The 14,969-nt window shown below is 42.8% G+C and overlaps 1 protein-coding gene across 5 annotated transcripts in view; it reads right to left on the reverse strand.

Annotated features, from left to right (window-relative positions):
- LOC118026365 overlaps positions 1-14,969 on the reverse strand; it is a 45,495-nt gene that overhangs the window by 21,695 nt on the left and 8,831 nt on the right. For all 5 annotated transcript variants that reach the window (XR_004683543.1, XR_004683542.1, XM_035029190.1 and 2 more), the window contains one exon: positions 8,402-8,545. Coding sequence is in view for 3 of the 5 variants with exons in the window: in XM_035029190.1 (XP_034885081.1) it covers positions 8,402-8,545 (144 nt within the window). In the remaining 2 variants the exon portion in view is untranslated. The remainder of the gene's footprint in view (positions 1-8,401; positions 8,546-14,969) is intronic.

The raw sequence follows: 14,969 nt of genomic DNA on the forward strand, positions 1-14,969 counted from the left end.
TAGGCGTTCTTATGAAAATCTGACTGGATACACGTAAAACATTCTGCATGAGGTCATATTATTTAAAAAGAGGTGTGCTGAACTGAATGAGAATTTTTAACTTCATATGTAAATTGCAAAGATGTTTTCTTTGTGGGGGGAACAGGGCACAGATAGAGGACCTCTGCCTCAAATGTGTTTTCTTTAAAACAAAAACTGGCCAACTCTTCATTAGATTTTAGGTGGGAAAGATACAGAGAAGATCTGAAAATACATCAGGCGTTTTACCGCATCTCTTTCCATCCCGATCACCTTTCTCTTCAGGTTTTGGGTTTGGGTTTTTTCTTTCTTTTTTTTTTTTTCATTATATTTTGGAGGAGGTGAGGTAGCCCAGAAGCATGTAGAGTCATCCAGCTGTGGCTGCTCCCTGGCATGATTACATTCTATTTTGTGTCCAATGCCGTCTTTTTCCCCAAGAAGGAACTTAGGAGGTCGGCGGGGGCACCTGGACAGAACATGGTAGAAGCCGCAGGTGAGAGCCTGGTCTGGATGCTGGAAGAGACTGGGACAGCCATGGCCACCCTCACGCTTTCTTCTGCCACGACTTCTGGGCACTTGTCCCCGTGCTGGGACGGCAGGGGTGCAGGAAGGAGGACGAGGTCATCCAAGAGGCCGAGAATGGTTGTTCAAATGATCAGATCAGGCTAAGTTTAATAGGCAGGAGATCTTTTTTGTTCGTGTTTTCCCTAAGAGCAGAAAGAAGCTTGGGAGAAACACCCGAGTAGTTATATACAATTTAAAGGAGCTATTCTTGGAAAGAGCTGAGTTGCAGAGTGAGCTCCATGTTGCAATACGATGTTGTTTTCAACATGCTGAGGGTGGGGGGGCCGCCGTAGTCGCCAATGGCCAGTTACACAGGGTGTCCTGCTTAACTTTGTGTCAGCTGGACTGGATCACAGGGCACCCAGGCACATTTTGAGCGTGCATTTCTGAGCATGCATGTGAGGGTGCTGTAACATTTGAATAAATATCCCACTTAAAAAATAAAGCAGATTGCCCTCCCCGATGCGGGTGGGCCTCAGCCAATCCACTGAAGGCCTGGGATAGGGTATCCCGTCCTTGGGCTGGGCAATGTACCAACAGCTCCCCTGACTCTCAGGCCTGTGGGCTTGGACTGGAATGTATGCCATGGGCTCTGGGGTCTCCAGCTTGCCTACAGCAGAACTTGGGACTTCCCAGTCTCCAAAATTGCATGAGCCAAGCCTTACAATAAATCTCTCTCTCTCTCTCTCTCTCTCCCATACATGAGATATGTATATGTCATGCATATATATGCATGTAAGTATCTCTAAATACATACGTATCCTACAGGTTCTGTTTCTGTTTCTCTGGAGAACCCTAATACACTGAGATTTATGACTCACAGTGTATAGACTTCAGCTGAAGCCATGTTTGTGGGTGATACCATCCCACGAAGGCCCATCAGGAGCAGAGAGAACAGCACCTGGGACAGCACCCCAACATCCACACTGGGGCGCAGGAAGGGCCTATAAACAATACCCAGAAGGAGAAGCCAGAGGGGCAGGAGCAGAACCCAGAGCACTACCACAGGAGAAACCTGGGGGGAGACGCATTTGAACTAGGATTTGGACCCTCCCCTTGCTAACCTCAGACATTCAGACTGCCAATTTTCTACACTGACTTGCTTAATTTTTGTAGCTTCTCCATATTATCTGAAATGTCACTGCCTGGGAGAGTTGCAAATGGAAATGGAATATTGCTTCTTAAAATGTTTTTTTTTTTTTTAAAGATTTTATTTATTTGACAGAGAGAGACATAGCGAGAGAGGGAACACAAGCAGGGAGAGTGGGAGAGGGAGAAGCAGGCTTCCCGCTGAGCAGGGAGCCCGATGCGGGGCTCGATCCCAGGACCCTGGGATCATGACCTGAGCCAAAGGCAAATGCTTAACGACTGAGCCATCCAGGTGCCCCTTAAAATGTTTTCCTTTTAGGCTTCATGGGGAGCTGGCATGGTGACAAAATATCCTTGCTCAGACCACGTGTTGCGGGCAGGGGGTCCGCGATGGGAGGGCCGGGTGTGATGGGCGTGAGCAGCACTGAGAGTGGAGACCATCAGACCACAGCTCCTCCCTCTTGGGACAGTGTGAACTTTATGCTAGCACTTAGGAAGTGTCCTGTCCAAAGGTGGGGGGACCCTGAGCTGAACGAAGCCTTTCTATCTGCCTTCTGGGTTATGGATAAATCCAGGATAAAGGAGCAAGGGAAGTGTTCCACAACAAAACAGACAGATACAATCAGGAGGGACATTCACGCTGCAACTGCATTCACTAGAGCTTGTAACTGTCCCTCCAGAAAGTCAGAGTCATATGGCAAAGTGCTTGGGGGGGCAGGAGGGGACTACGTTTTATTAAGACAGATTATACTAGACAGAGTAATGCAGTGTATAGTCCTTAACTGGAGCCTGGTGTGTACATAGAAAAGCAAGTTCTGAAATAATTGGAAAACTTAACTATGACTTGATGTTGGAGATACTGGGGCACTATTAATTTGGTTAGGCATGGCAATGATCATGTCATTATAAAGTAAAGTATCTTTTTAATAAAAAAAAAGAAATGCATATTGAAGTATTTAGAGGTGAATTGGCAAAATGTCTGTTACTCCCATTGCCAATACTGCAGAAAAAATGTGGGGGAGGGATGTCTTTATTTTAAAGAGATACACAACACAATATTTATGTCATGTCTCTAGTTTACATTAAAACATTTCACACACACACACACACACACACACACACACTAATGAAGCAAACAGAGCAGATTTTGACATTACTGATGTTTACCGACATCTGGTTCCCCCTACTTTCTGATAGCCTGGGGAATTACACTCCCCCGTGTTCTTGAAGTTAGTTCCCTAAGGCCAGGTCATCAGATCTGCCAATGGAACGTGAGCAGAAGTAATGAGGTACATCAAGGGTAAGCATCTCATCACCTGCATTGACTCTCCTGTGTGCCCTGGGCTGCACCATAGCAAACTCACGAGGCTCTTGTTTAATGTGGGTGTCGTAAGATCATGGGGCCTCCGCCAACCTACATCCCCAAGCAAAGCCCCTCATCTTCCCACCAGCCTGCGTTGGACATAGAGCAATAAATTTGTTGCTTTAAGAGCTGCTGTAAGGCCGCTGAGGTTACTTGTTACTGAGGTATAACAATCTTTCTGGGCTGACACAGTTAGCAAGTATTAAAGCTAGGTGTCGGGTTGATTTTATTATTCTACTTTCCTGGAATGTCTTATAATAAAATGTTCAAGTAATGATTTTCTTTGAAAATGAGTTTCTATACTGGTGGTATTAGTTCAAGGAGACTATTTATGTCTTGTTTGTGATACTGGAGCCAACTCTGTGCAGTCGTGGTAAATATTTTGGTACAGTGGAAAGAGTCAGGACCTGGTACTATTTTTATTTTTTAAGATTTTATCCATTTATTTAAGAGAGAGAGAGAGAAAGCGAGAGCATGAGCAGAGGGAAAAGCAGATGGAGAGGGAGAAGCAGGCTCCCCGCAGAGCAGAGAGCCCAAAGCGGGACTTGATCCCAGGACCCCGGGATCATGACCTGAGCCGAAGGCAGACGCTCAACCAGCTGAGCCACCCAGGTGCCCCTAGACCTGGTACTATTTCTGATTGACAAGAATCAGGTTCTTTGGATTTCAGTTTCCTTTCCTGTGAAATGAAAGCAGCCTCTAAGCTGCTTTCCATTTCTAAATGGTAATGATTAAGCAATTTAAGCACCTATCCAATTACTTTTAAATCGATATAAACATATATATGTATTATGTGCAGCTGATATTAAGTCTATTTGCTTTTTCTTGGAACTCAAATTTCTTTCTTGATCATATTAACTTTGTTTCTTGTGTAGATACATGGCCGAGGAACAAATTTTTAAGAAGATGGTGACTTTGAGGGTGAAAGCAAATAAATTTTATTTTCCCATCTCAAAGTATCAGCCACATAATAGCCCATACAAGAACTAAGTACCTATGAAACACCTCGGAGAGGCATGGAACCAAAAGTATATGGTAGGTGTGCGTTTATAGAGATCAAGCTGTTTACAGTTCTTACTCTTAAGAAGAAAGCTGGAGCTATTTTAAGTGTCAAAAATAAGGATTTTAGTACTATTTTAAGGCCATAAAAGCAATATTTAAACAGAAATAGCAATCAACAAGGTACGACACGGGAATCATGTGCTTTGATAAGACTCCATGGTGACCAGAAGTTGGAGGCTGACTCCTCTGGTTTCTACATGGAGGGAGCTCGCTGGAGTGACATTGTGGGCCCCTTCCACTCTTTCCTTGTCCCTGGGAGGAGAAAGGGCTCATCTGACTGGTCAGCATCAAAGTCAGGATGGTGGTTCTGTTATTGCAACAGTTATTTGCGGGAGGAGGGGACACACGGAAGCCACTTCTAGGCTGGACGGCAAAGCTCTGTTTCTTGACTTGGGTAGTCGTTTCAAGTATATACCTTACAATAAATCATTAGGCCACATGTTTGTTTTTTTGGTTTTTTTGTAGTTTCCTGGATCTTCACTTTATTTTTGTTAAAGATTTATTTATTTATTTATCTGAGAGAGAGAGAGAGAGAGAGAGAGAGCACAAGCAGGGGGAGGAGCAGAGAGAGAGGGAGAAGCAGACTCCCCACTGAGCAGGGAGCCCGATGCAGAGCTTGATCCCAGGACCCTGAGATCGTGACCTGAGCCGAAGGCAGATGCTTGACAGACTGAGCCACCTAGGCGCCCCTGAATCCTCACTTTATAGTAAAAAGATTTTGATTGGTCATTTGGGTAGAGGGAACTAAGGGTCTGTGGCTTAGCCCCTTCCTTTCTTGTTTTCTCTTCTTTGGGCTGTACCCGTCTGGAGAAATGGGCTTTCTCTCCTCCTCCATGCCTGGGGTCTCAGGGGACCAGGTCCCCCACAGATGGGGAGGTCAACAGTTCTAACAGCTCGAGGGGCTGTTCAGTTTTGTCAATGACTGAGGAAGAGGCTCTGGTTCTGGAGACTCGTACTAGCGAGCCCATTTGGCTGCAGAAGGAAAACCACATGTGCTAAGAGCCCTAACAGTGATCAGAGTAAAAGAGGAGACCCCTTGATAACACAAACACGTATGTTGACTCTCCCACCCCCCACCCCTTTTCTCGGCAGGTTGGGGTGGGGGGAGCATAGTATAATGTGCATTTTTGGTCTCGCTTTTTACTATCCAGTGCTGCTGTCGAAGATGAGAAAACATGAAAAGGGAAAGATGTAAGTTGGGTAAGCGTCAGTATGTAGAATGAAAGCCGTCGGCAGCATCCCTGGATATGTCCAGTAGAGACAGGTTCATAAGCAGAGAGGGAACGAAAAGGCGAAAGGGTCCCTGCAATTCGTGACTCTAAATATTCATGAGGTTTTCCCTTCAACCACTCTTTGTGGCCCTCTGTGTCGCAGTCTGAGAAACGCAAATACAACCCTGGGCCACTGTGCAGGCTTGCGTAGTGATTGGGACAGGGATGTCTGGCTGTGGGCCCCTCCTCTGATGGGGTCTCCTTGCTCAAGGGTCAACAACAGGGCTGGGATGTTTCGTGTGGCAGAGACAGACAGACACACAGCTGACATTAACACAGTGCCACCAGGATTGAGGGAGTGAATCCCACCGCCCTGCTTGCACCCTTCCCTGAGCCCATTAATGAACCCTACTTCTTTCCCTTTGCTCCTTGCTGTGTGTTTAACTGACTTCACAATCGAAGTGCATGGAGCAGCTTAATTTGGCCAATGAGACCGTCTGCACTGGGGTGTCTGGGATAGCTTGGCTGCCGGTGTCCAGTTGGCAATGAAGATGGGATGCATCCCAGCTAGGTGTGCAGGAAGAACCAGGTCACACTGCAGAAATGCTCTGTGAGATTAAAGCAATATTTAAGAGGAAGACCGTCAACCTAGGAGACCGTGAAAAAAGTGATGAGTCTGGCATAAAAAAGGCATTAAAGCAGGAGGTTAGGAAATAAATCCAGGTCAGAACTCAATGGCAGCCTGATCAAATTTATAGAGAAATAAACCCCCAGAAAACCCAAAGCCAAAGGCGATGTCCTCGGGGTTGGTAAGCTGTGAGGAGCGCGGGCATAGATGTGCGGCAGATGTCCGAGCAGCACCTGTCTCTCTGGGAGCTGACCCCAGAGGGTGCTCTGCTCAGGCAACCCAGCTCCCCACTCCACCTGGGGCCACAGGGAGGACCACTATGGTCCACGGCACAGAGTGTGATTCGCGAACCCAAAAATACTGCCCATGGCCCTGTCGCCCGTCACAAAATCGAGGAACTTACAAAAGGTCAGACTTAAAGGAGTAAAGAATTGGATCAAGTCTTGGGAAACATGAGTTAAGAGTGGGAGAAAGAAGACTCTGCCCCTGGCCACTCCGTCACTGTAGGTTTGTCTTTCCAAGAATGTCTTACAGATGGAACCACCCCATACTTGATGCCCTGAGCCAGGCCCCCGAGATGGACCCCATGTGCTGAGGGTGTCAGTCCCATGTCTCTCCTCGTTGCCGAGCAGAATCCAGTGCTGCGGCAGTCCCACCATCTGTCCATTCTCTCATGAGCCAGAGGACATTTGGGTTGTGTCCAGTTTTTGATGATTATGGGTAGAGCTTATACAACATTCTGCATGAAAAGGACGTTTCATTTCTCGAGGGTGAGATCCCAGGAGCGGGACTGCAGGGCCATCTAGTAAGTGTCTGTTGAACTCTGGGGGATACTGCTGAGCCCTCCCTGGGTTCCGCTTGCTGCACATCCTTGCCAGCCCTTGGTGCCATTGGGGTTCTTCACTTTAACCATCCTAATAGGTGTGTTGTGGTTCCTTCTTATTCTTTTTTTTCCCCTTTCTTGGGAAACTTTGGGGATTCATTGATCATCAAAACAAACAAAGAAACAAAACTCTGTCACTTATTGCATACCTGGAAGGAAAAGTATGAAAAGTGGGAAAAAAGTGGGAAAAAAAAGTACGGAAGAGGGGAAGAAATCTGAACAGCTGAACAGGAATAAGAGTCACCGGACGTCATCAGAGGAGGGGGTTTAGAACCAGATGTTATGGGGGAAACATGGAAACAATGGCTCTCTCTCTCTGACAGGAAGACCACACAGAGCGAATGTGTATTCTCACCTCCAGCCACCCCTCCGTGAGGTCGTGGGAACACCCAGGAGCCTAGAGCGAGGACCCAACGACAGCAGATCATCCCGTGAGCGAGCTATGCAAGCCCTTCACTCTCTCCCACCGTCCATCCCTTTATCTAGAAGTTGCTGTTTCTGATAACCATGATTTCTTATCTCTGTTTCATGCTGGCAAGTAGGCTTTGGGGCTAAAAATCTGTCCCAGTCTGAATCTGCATAGACACCAATTTCACATACTCTCTCTCTCACACTCACACACTCTCACACACACACACGCGTGCACGAGTCCTCGGACAATATGTTGGGCATAACAACAAACTGAGACACTAATTAGAGAACAGTGAGAAACATTGACAAGCCCTAGTGCATGGGCCACACGTACCCCTGGCCAGACTTGGGGGGACCCTGGCTCTCGACTCCTATACAACGAAGAGGTACAGCGCAGCACAGCCTGAACCAGAACGTGTGACTCACCATTCCTGTGTGAGGCTACCACCTCCCAGCCAGGGGGCTCGCTGGCATTGACAAACCTGAGGGGAAGCCCCTGGGCCTCGGGCCCTCCCTGGCCTGGTGCTGTGCTGATACCTGAGTTGCCTGGAAGGCCTCCATCCTTCAGCCACTGCTGCAAGACCACAGTCGACCCAAGGTTGGGGAGATGACCAAGCGGGCTCAGTTACAAGCTACCGTTGAAGGCATCATTGCAACAATGCATAACCGTACTTTGCACTGAGTCCTAAACAATACCAAGTGGTCTAATACTTGGTGTGCAAATTGACAGACTCTACACTGAGATGTTGTTGGGGAGGGTAGAGCGGTACAGCTAAAAGTCACAACATTTCCAAGGGATGGGTGGGATGTGGCCCAACGCACACCTTAAAGGAAACGTCTGGAGCCATAACACAGGAGGCAATGGGCGAAGTAGCTCAGAAGGAAAGAAATACACCAGTTGGACAAGACACACTATCTCACAGAGGATAGCAAATTGTGCTCCTGAAACCTTAGAACACCAAGGAAAAAATTCTTTGAAAATGAGGGCTGAACAAAGACGCATTCCCTGACCAAGAAAGCCATTTTAACAGCCATCCAAGGGAGCAAGCCTTCCATCCATCAAGGGAGAAACGGAATCGTGAGATAAAGCGAGCCGGAGATGGTGGACGGGTTACAGGCAGCTATCACACAGAGCAAAGGAACACCATCTCATAGCATGGGTACAAACTCACAGTTCGCAGTGGGCGTCCCTCCTGCCGCTGCCCACACACCTCTCCCCAGTGACGGCACCAACTGGGCCTGTGCACGTGGGGAAGGCTTCCACTTCTCCATGCCTCCAAGTGGGAAGTACTCGAAGTTTCTTTGACTCCTTTGGCCTAGAGAGAGTTAAGAAGCACCAATTAAAAATAGGTGGGAATGTAAACCAGTGCAAACACTGTAGAAAACAGTATGGAGCTTCCTTAAAAAAATTAAAAATAGAATTACCATATGATCCAGTAATTCTACTACTACTCAAAGAAAATGAAACCATTGATTCAAAAGATACATGCATCCTTATGCTTGTTGCAACATTATTTACAACAGCCAAGATTCGGAAGCAACCAAATGTCCATCAATAGATGGATGGATAAAGAAGAGGGGGCATGCATGTCCACACACACACGCACCAGAGTATTACTCAGCCATAGAAAACAATGAGATCTTGACATTTGTGACATTTGTGACAACATGACCTAGAAAGTATTACGCTAAGTGAAATAAGTCAGACAGAGAAAGACAAATACCATATGATTTCACTTATATGTGGAATCGAAAAATCAAAATAAACAAACAAAGCAAAAAGAGACCCATAAATACAGAGAACAAAGTGGTGGTTGCCAGAGGGGTAGGAGGTAGGGGTATAGGCAAAATAAAGGAGATTAAGAAAAAACTTCCGGTTATAAAAAAGTCATGGGGATGAAAAGTACAGTATAGGGAATATAGTCGATACTACTGTAATGACCTTGTATGGTGACAGATGGGGACTGTACTCACCTTGGTGAGCCCTGAGTAATGGATAGAATTGTCCAATCTCTATGTTGTACACCTGGAGCTAATATAACATTGTATGTCAACTATACTTCAGTTGTAAATAAAAATTTTAAAAAGCTTAAAAAATAAATTAAAAAATAGGCCAGAGCTCAAAAACAAAAAACAGGGTGCACAACAAAATAAACTTTTAAGGTTTTAAGGATGCTGGTGTTTCAAGATAAGCCCCTCTCTCACAGAAGTGGCCAAGAGGAAATCTGTAACAATAACTAAGCCTCTGCATAGCTGGATTGACCAAAAGGCAGAAAAAATACTTTAAAAAGTGAATACAGGGATGCCTGGGTGGCTCAGTTTAGTGTCTGCCTCCAGCTCAGGTCTTGATCCCAGGGTCCTGGGATCGAGTCCCGCATGGGGCTCCCTGCTCAGCGGAGAGTCTGCTTCTCCCTCTGCCTGCCGCTCCCCCTGCTTATTCTCTTTCTCTCTGACAAATAAATTAATAAAATCTTTAAAAAAAAAGTCAATACTATTAGGTGTAAGTTAAACTCAAAAATTTTGTTGGTAAGTGCAGAGGTATATAAATTGTATTAAAAATGGCAGGAGTAATATAGCTGTCTTACACGAATCCTTGGACAAATTGTATTAGTTTGGCAATTCTGAGTTAAAAAGTAGCTGTGTATCTTCTCTCTAACCTCATTACTTTAAACCTTCTGAATTTCCTCTGTTGGTTTTATGGGTCAGATAAATTATTCTTTGCACAAAATATTTTAGGGCATGAAAATATAAACATGTGTATTTAACTAAAGAATAACTGCCATTTTATAAAAGAATTGGTTTTTGTAAACTCCAAAAAATAGTGCAAATCATTTTAACTTGGTTATTTCACTTCTGCTATCTGCACGTGATTTTTAAACATCATCCCTTTGTTTTTAAAATTGATGATTATATTACACATCAGATGTAATTTTTGAGATCTTTTGATTTTAACACCTGGGACTAATATTAAATTCAGTTCATGAATAACACTGTCACCTGAAATCTTTGGGGATTAAAGTGCATAAATACAGATTATAAAAATGATCCATCACTCTATTAATACATACTTGCTTTCTGTGAAGTTCCAATTAAGACAACAATGTATGTGGCATATATATTGACTGTTATGCTACATTGATACAGTTAACTTGTTTTGAAAGGCTGAAATTAAGACTTTAAGTTTTTATCCAACTACATACATGCATGTGTGTGTATTTAAATAAATAAATATGCATGTAAAATGTGTTTAACTGAAAAAGCTTATGAATGATAAAGAGGAGAACGAATCATTCAGAAAAATATTATTTTGATCTTTGAATATACAGTGTTCTCTAAAAAACCCCAGGAAACAACAAAAAATTCTTTGTCTCTGTGGAGGACAGAACTATATAGTTAGCTCTTATCTCCTGAAGAGTAGAACTTCAGGAGACTATTCACTGTTTGTAGCTTTGCACTGATGTTTTGAATCATTTTCATTAATTAATTAATTTATTTATTTATTTTTAAAGATTTTATTTATTTGAGAGAGAGAGAGAGAGAACATGAGGGTGGGGAGGGACAGAGGGAGAAGCAGACTCCCTGTTGAGCAGGGAATCTGATGCGGGACTCGATCCCAGGACCCTGAGATCACGACCTGAGCCGAAGGCAGACACTTAACTGACTGAGCCACCCAGGCGCCCCTCTTGAATCATTTATACAAAAGTTCCTAATTTCTAAAAAGCTATGTTTACTTACCAGTATGTTTAATTTAAACCTTGCTTTTCTGACTTTAATAATTTCTTTTCTTTAGAAAACTAGGACATATGTTCATATTTTGATGTGCTTAAATGTTTGACAACTCTCTCTTTTTTTTTTTTTTTAAGATTTTTTATTTATTTATCTGAGAGAGAGAATGGGAGACAGCATGAGAGGGCGAGGATCAGAGGGAGAAGCAGACTCCCTGCCGAGCAGGGAGCCCGATGCGGGACTCGATCCCGGGACTCCAGGATCATGACCTGAGCCGAAGGCAGTTGCTTGACCAACTGAGCCACCCAGGCGCCCCGACAACTCTCTTTTGATATTTCCCTTCCCTGATCTAGGTCCACAATGAAAACAAAACTGGCAGATCAAAAAAGAGAAAGTGATTAATTATGCAGTGTTAAAATGTCATCAATATGAACGTTTCAATAACTGTTTGCTTTTCAGGTTGAGCAGAACATGCATGGGTTTGTGCATAATGATGGAGGCAAAACTATTCAAGAGTTGATGTTTATTCTTAGATATGAAACCCTTGTAATTTGCTGGCAACTATAATACATACTTAACAAAAGAAACCAAAGGCTCTGGGCACTTGTCAATATCCTTGCTGATCATAAGTTCCTCCCAAATAGGGGATTCCACTCTCCAACCTTCTAATTAAATACCATGGACAACTCAGAGCTATTCAGTCTTATCACTTACAGATGGTTTCATAAACTACACATCAGAAATTGGGTTTTCTAGAAGTGGGAAGAAAAAGAACCTCAATAAAAAATGGCACCAGATACCAAACAGACTTCCCAAGGGACAAAATTAGGATTTCCAGTACTCTATTTAGGAAGAGATGATTCCATAGACATGTGTATTATTATTATTATTATTATTATTATTATTATTATTATTATTTGTTAAGCTTCCTAGGTAATTCTATTGTTCAGCTAGGGACTGAGAACCACTGGCATAAGGTGTGAATTGCCCATCAATTTTGCAATGTCACCCAATATTTGAGAGTGGAAAACCATTCTTAATACTGGTGATGTATATAAGTGGTGTTGTAAGCTGTTGGAGCTCCCAAATGTGGGGCCCATCTGCACCTGGGCACAAGAGCCCTGTGTTCTGTTTGCACACATAATGTCAAGATAATTCGTTGTTGCATTTTCTAGCAACAGAGTTCTAGCAGAACTTTCTGGGCAACTCAATTTTATTATGAAAGCTCACATTATTAAATCAACACTACCTTGCTTGCCGAAGAATATACTGACCATAGAATTTAACTTCATCAGACATAAGTACAACAATCTGTGATACTTAAAACACAAACTTACAATGATCTTTTAACTAAAAAATAGCTTAAAATGTGTAGATATTTTAACATCTAAAAATATCTTTAAATATTGTCATTTAATTCATGGACCCCATTGAAGAATGAAGTGTTTAAAACATGTTATAATTAAAGAAATAACAATTTAATTATTTACTCTGTGAGAATTAGTACAACAATACCAGATTGACACTGCCTACTTTACAATTCTAGTTTAAAAGCCACATGTTGGGTCTAGAGATACATCTAAAATTTAGAAGTAATTTTGGGGGTTTCTAGTCCTAGTTCTGACTTCATGGAAAGCCACAGACCTTATTTTCATTTGTTCAACAAGAAGAACAAATATTTTTTTTTTCTTTTTTTTAAGATTTATTTATTTGAGAGATAGACAGAGAGAGCACCAGTTTGCGGGGGCGGGGTGGGGGGATAGGCAGAGGGAGAAGCAGACTTCTTGCTGAGTGGGGAGCCAGACGTGGGGCTCGATTCTAGGACCCTGAGATCATGACTTGAGCTGAAGTCAGATGCTTAACTGACTGAGCCACCCAGGTGCCCCAAGAACAATATTTTCAAGCATCTAATTTGTCTCAGGCATTATAGAGGTCCCTGGGATGTTATGGTGAGTATGATGTACAAGGGGCTGTTCTCCAGGATCTTACAATCTAGCAGGAATTAGGTGTGGATCCTGAGAATATACATAAGAGCCACAGACATTCTTCAACAGAATTTAGAAATCAGTCCTGGCCCATGGACTTGAAAAAGAAGAGTGTTCAATCCCAAACAGCAAAACTTGACATGTGGCTCTGGATTACATTTTCCCTAATTAACCTATGTACCAGCAGCGTTACAGGGATGTGCCTGTGAAAAATAGAAGTTCTTACTCTCACATTTAATGGGAAATAAAGTTGGCTTTCTCTTTGGGGCTGAACATGACTTTTGGCTCTAAAGGTCAGAAGATTCCAGGGCATTTGCTCAGTTATGATAGACTGTCTCAAAGCTGACATCAATCACAAGAGCTTCCAGACTGCGCTGTCCCTCCCTTGAGCTCTGCATCCCAACACCTCTCATACTTGAAGGAGACATCTGTTGTTTAAAAATTAATGTTTCATAAGTATGTCATTCTTGGGCTTTCTCCTTTTCTTTCAATGTGATTACTATCTCCAGCAAAACTTTCACATTGTCTCTCTTTCCTCCTGAACCACTACCTGTTTTTAGAAAAAAGGCAGAGGCTCCACCGGGGCACGTACTCTGTGTCAACCTCCTGAGTGGTAGCTGCTCACAAACCTAACACATGACAAATGTGTGGGGAAACACAGATGGTCTGCGCCATTGCTGATTAACGGGGATTAAAAGTCAAGAGTTCTTTCTTCCATGTCTCCCAAGCCCCAGTTTTCTAATTTGGTGATGTGTAACAATCAAGTGACTTTAGATGAGATGGCATACATAGTTTTGCTATTGGACGCATCTATAGGAATGCTGCTGATTAAAACAAGGTCTGTCTCATTTCCTGAATTATTTATAAATTCAGTTGCTTAATATAAACTAAGTATCCAAGGCAACACACTGCTCTTGATATGGGGGTTTGACAAAGGAACTTTCATTGACTGCTTGGGGTTGCAGACAAATGTAGCACACTGGCTTTCTGGGGCAGAGTCTAAAGTGGGGATATTCCATCCCCCAGGACACATTGGCAAACTTGAAATAATTAATTAATGATTTGAAAATATTTTGTGGTCTGCATAAAAGAAGCTTCATTTTGAGAATGAAAATTCTTCTGCGAGAATATAAATATGCTTCTGGGTTTTGACTGAATCTCTGAGCCAATAGTCTCCAATTTTTAAAAAAATCACACATACCATCAAGAATATGGTAAAAAATGGTAAGCATATAATTTCATGTCTGTGCATATAAACATGCACAAATAACAGTTATAGAAAGGGGTAAAACATAAGCAGAAGCCCTAACATTTTTTATCCTACCCCAAAGTATATTGTCTTGGAGATCACTGCTCGATGCTAAAATAACTGTCTCTTAAAAATAATAGTAATAAAAGCTAACATTTATAGGATGTTTTTAATATGCTCAACAGTACTAAGTGCTTTACATATACTATCTCACTTAATCCTCAAACAACTGTAGAGAGCAAAAATACTATTTTCTCCATCTTATAGATGAAAGTCCATCGCTCAAGCTCATGCTGCTAATAAGAGGCATCACTTTCACTGAAATTTATGTAGTTTGAATCCCAAGGCCACGCTCTTGCCATGCTGTTACCTGAAAAAGTGACCTTAGGTTCTGCAATATATTTTTAACTTCTCTTCCTTTTTTCTTCCTTTACATTTTTAAAATTTTCAAATAATATATGAAAATGATGTTAAAATGTAAATGGTAAAAAAATGCACAAGAGGAATGGGAAAAGTCTCCCTTCCCCCTGACTCTATTTTTTAAATAACTTGCTAAAAGATCCTGGGCATTGTGATATTAAACACAGTAAACTTTTTTTCCTCAAAAGTACAACTGAATTATTTTTGCCTTTGTTTGGAGTTCTGTTCTGGTAATGGTGGAGTAACTCATATGGACAAAATTTAAAATCAACTAGCTGAAGGCAGTGCAGAGGGAAAAGCAGGAAGAAACTGGAGGGGAGTTGACACTTGGGAGAAAAGTACAATACTGGTGAGTCTCCT

Source organism: Mirounga leonina, unplaced genomic scaffold (genome assembly GCF_011800145.1).
Source record: "Mirounga leonina isolate KUSES-001 unplaced genomic scaffold, KU_Mleo_1.0 Mir_224, whole genome shotgun sequence".
Classification (NCBI taxonomy): domain Eukaryota; kingdom Metazoa; phylum Chordata; class Mammalia; order Carnivora; family Phocidae; genus Mirounga; species Mirounga leonina.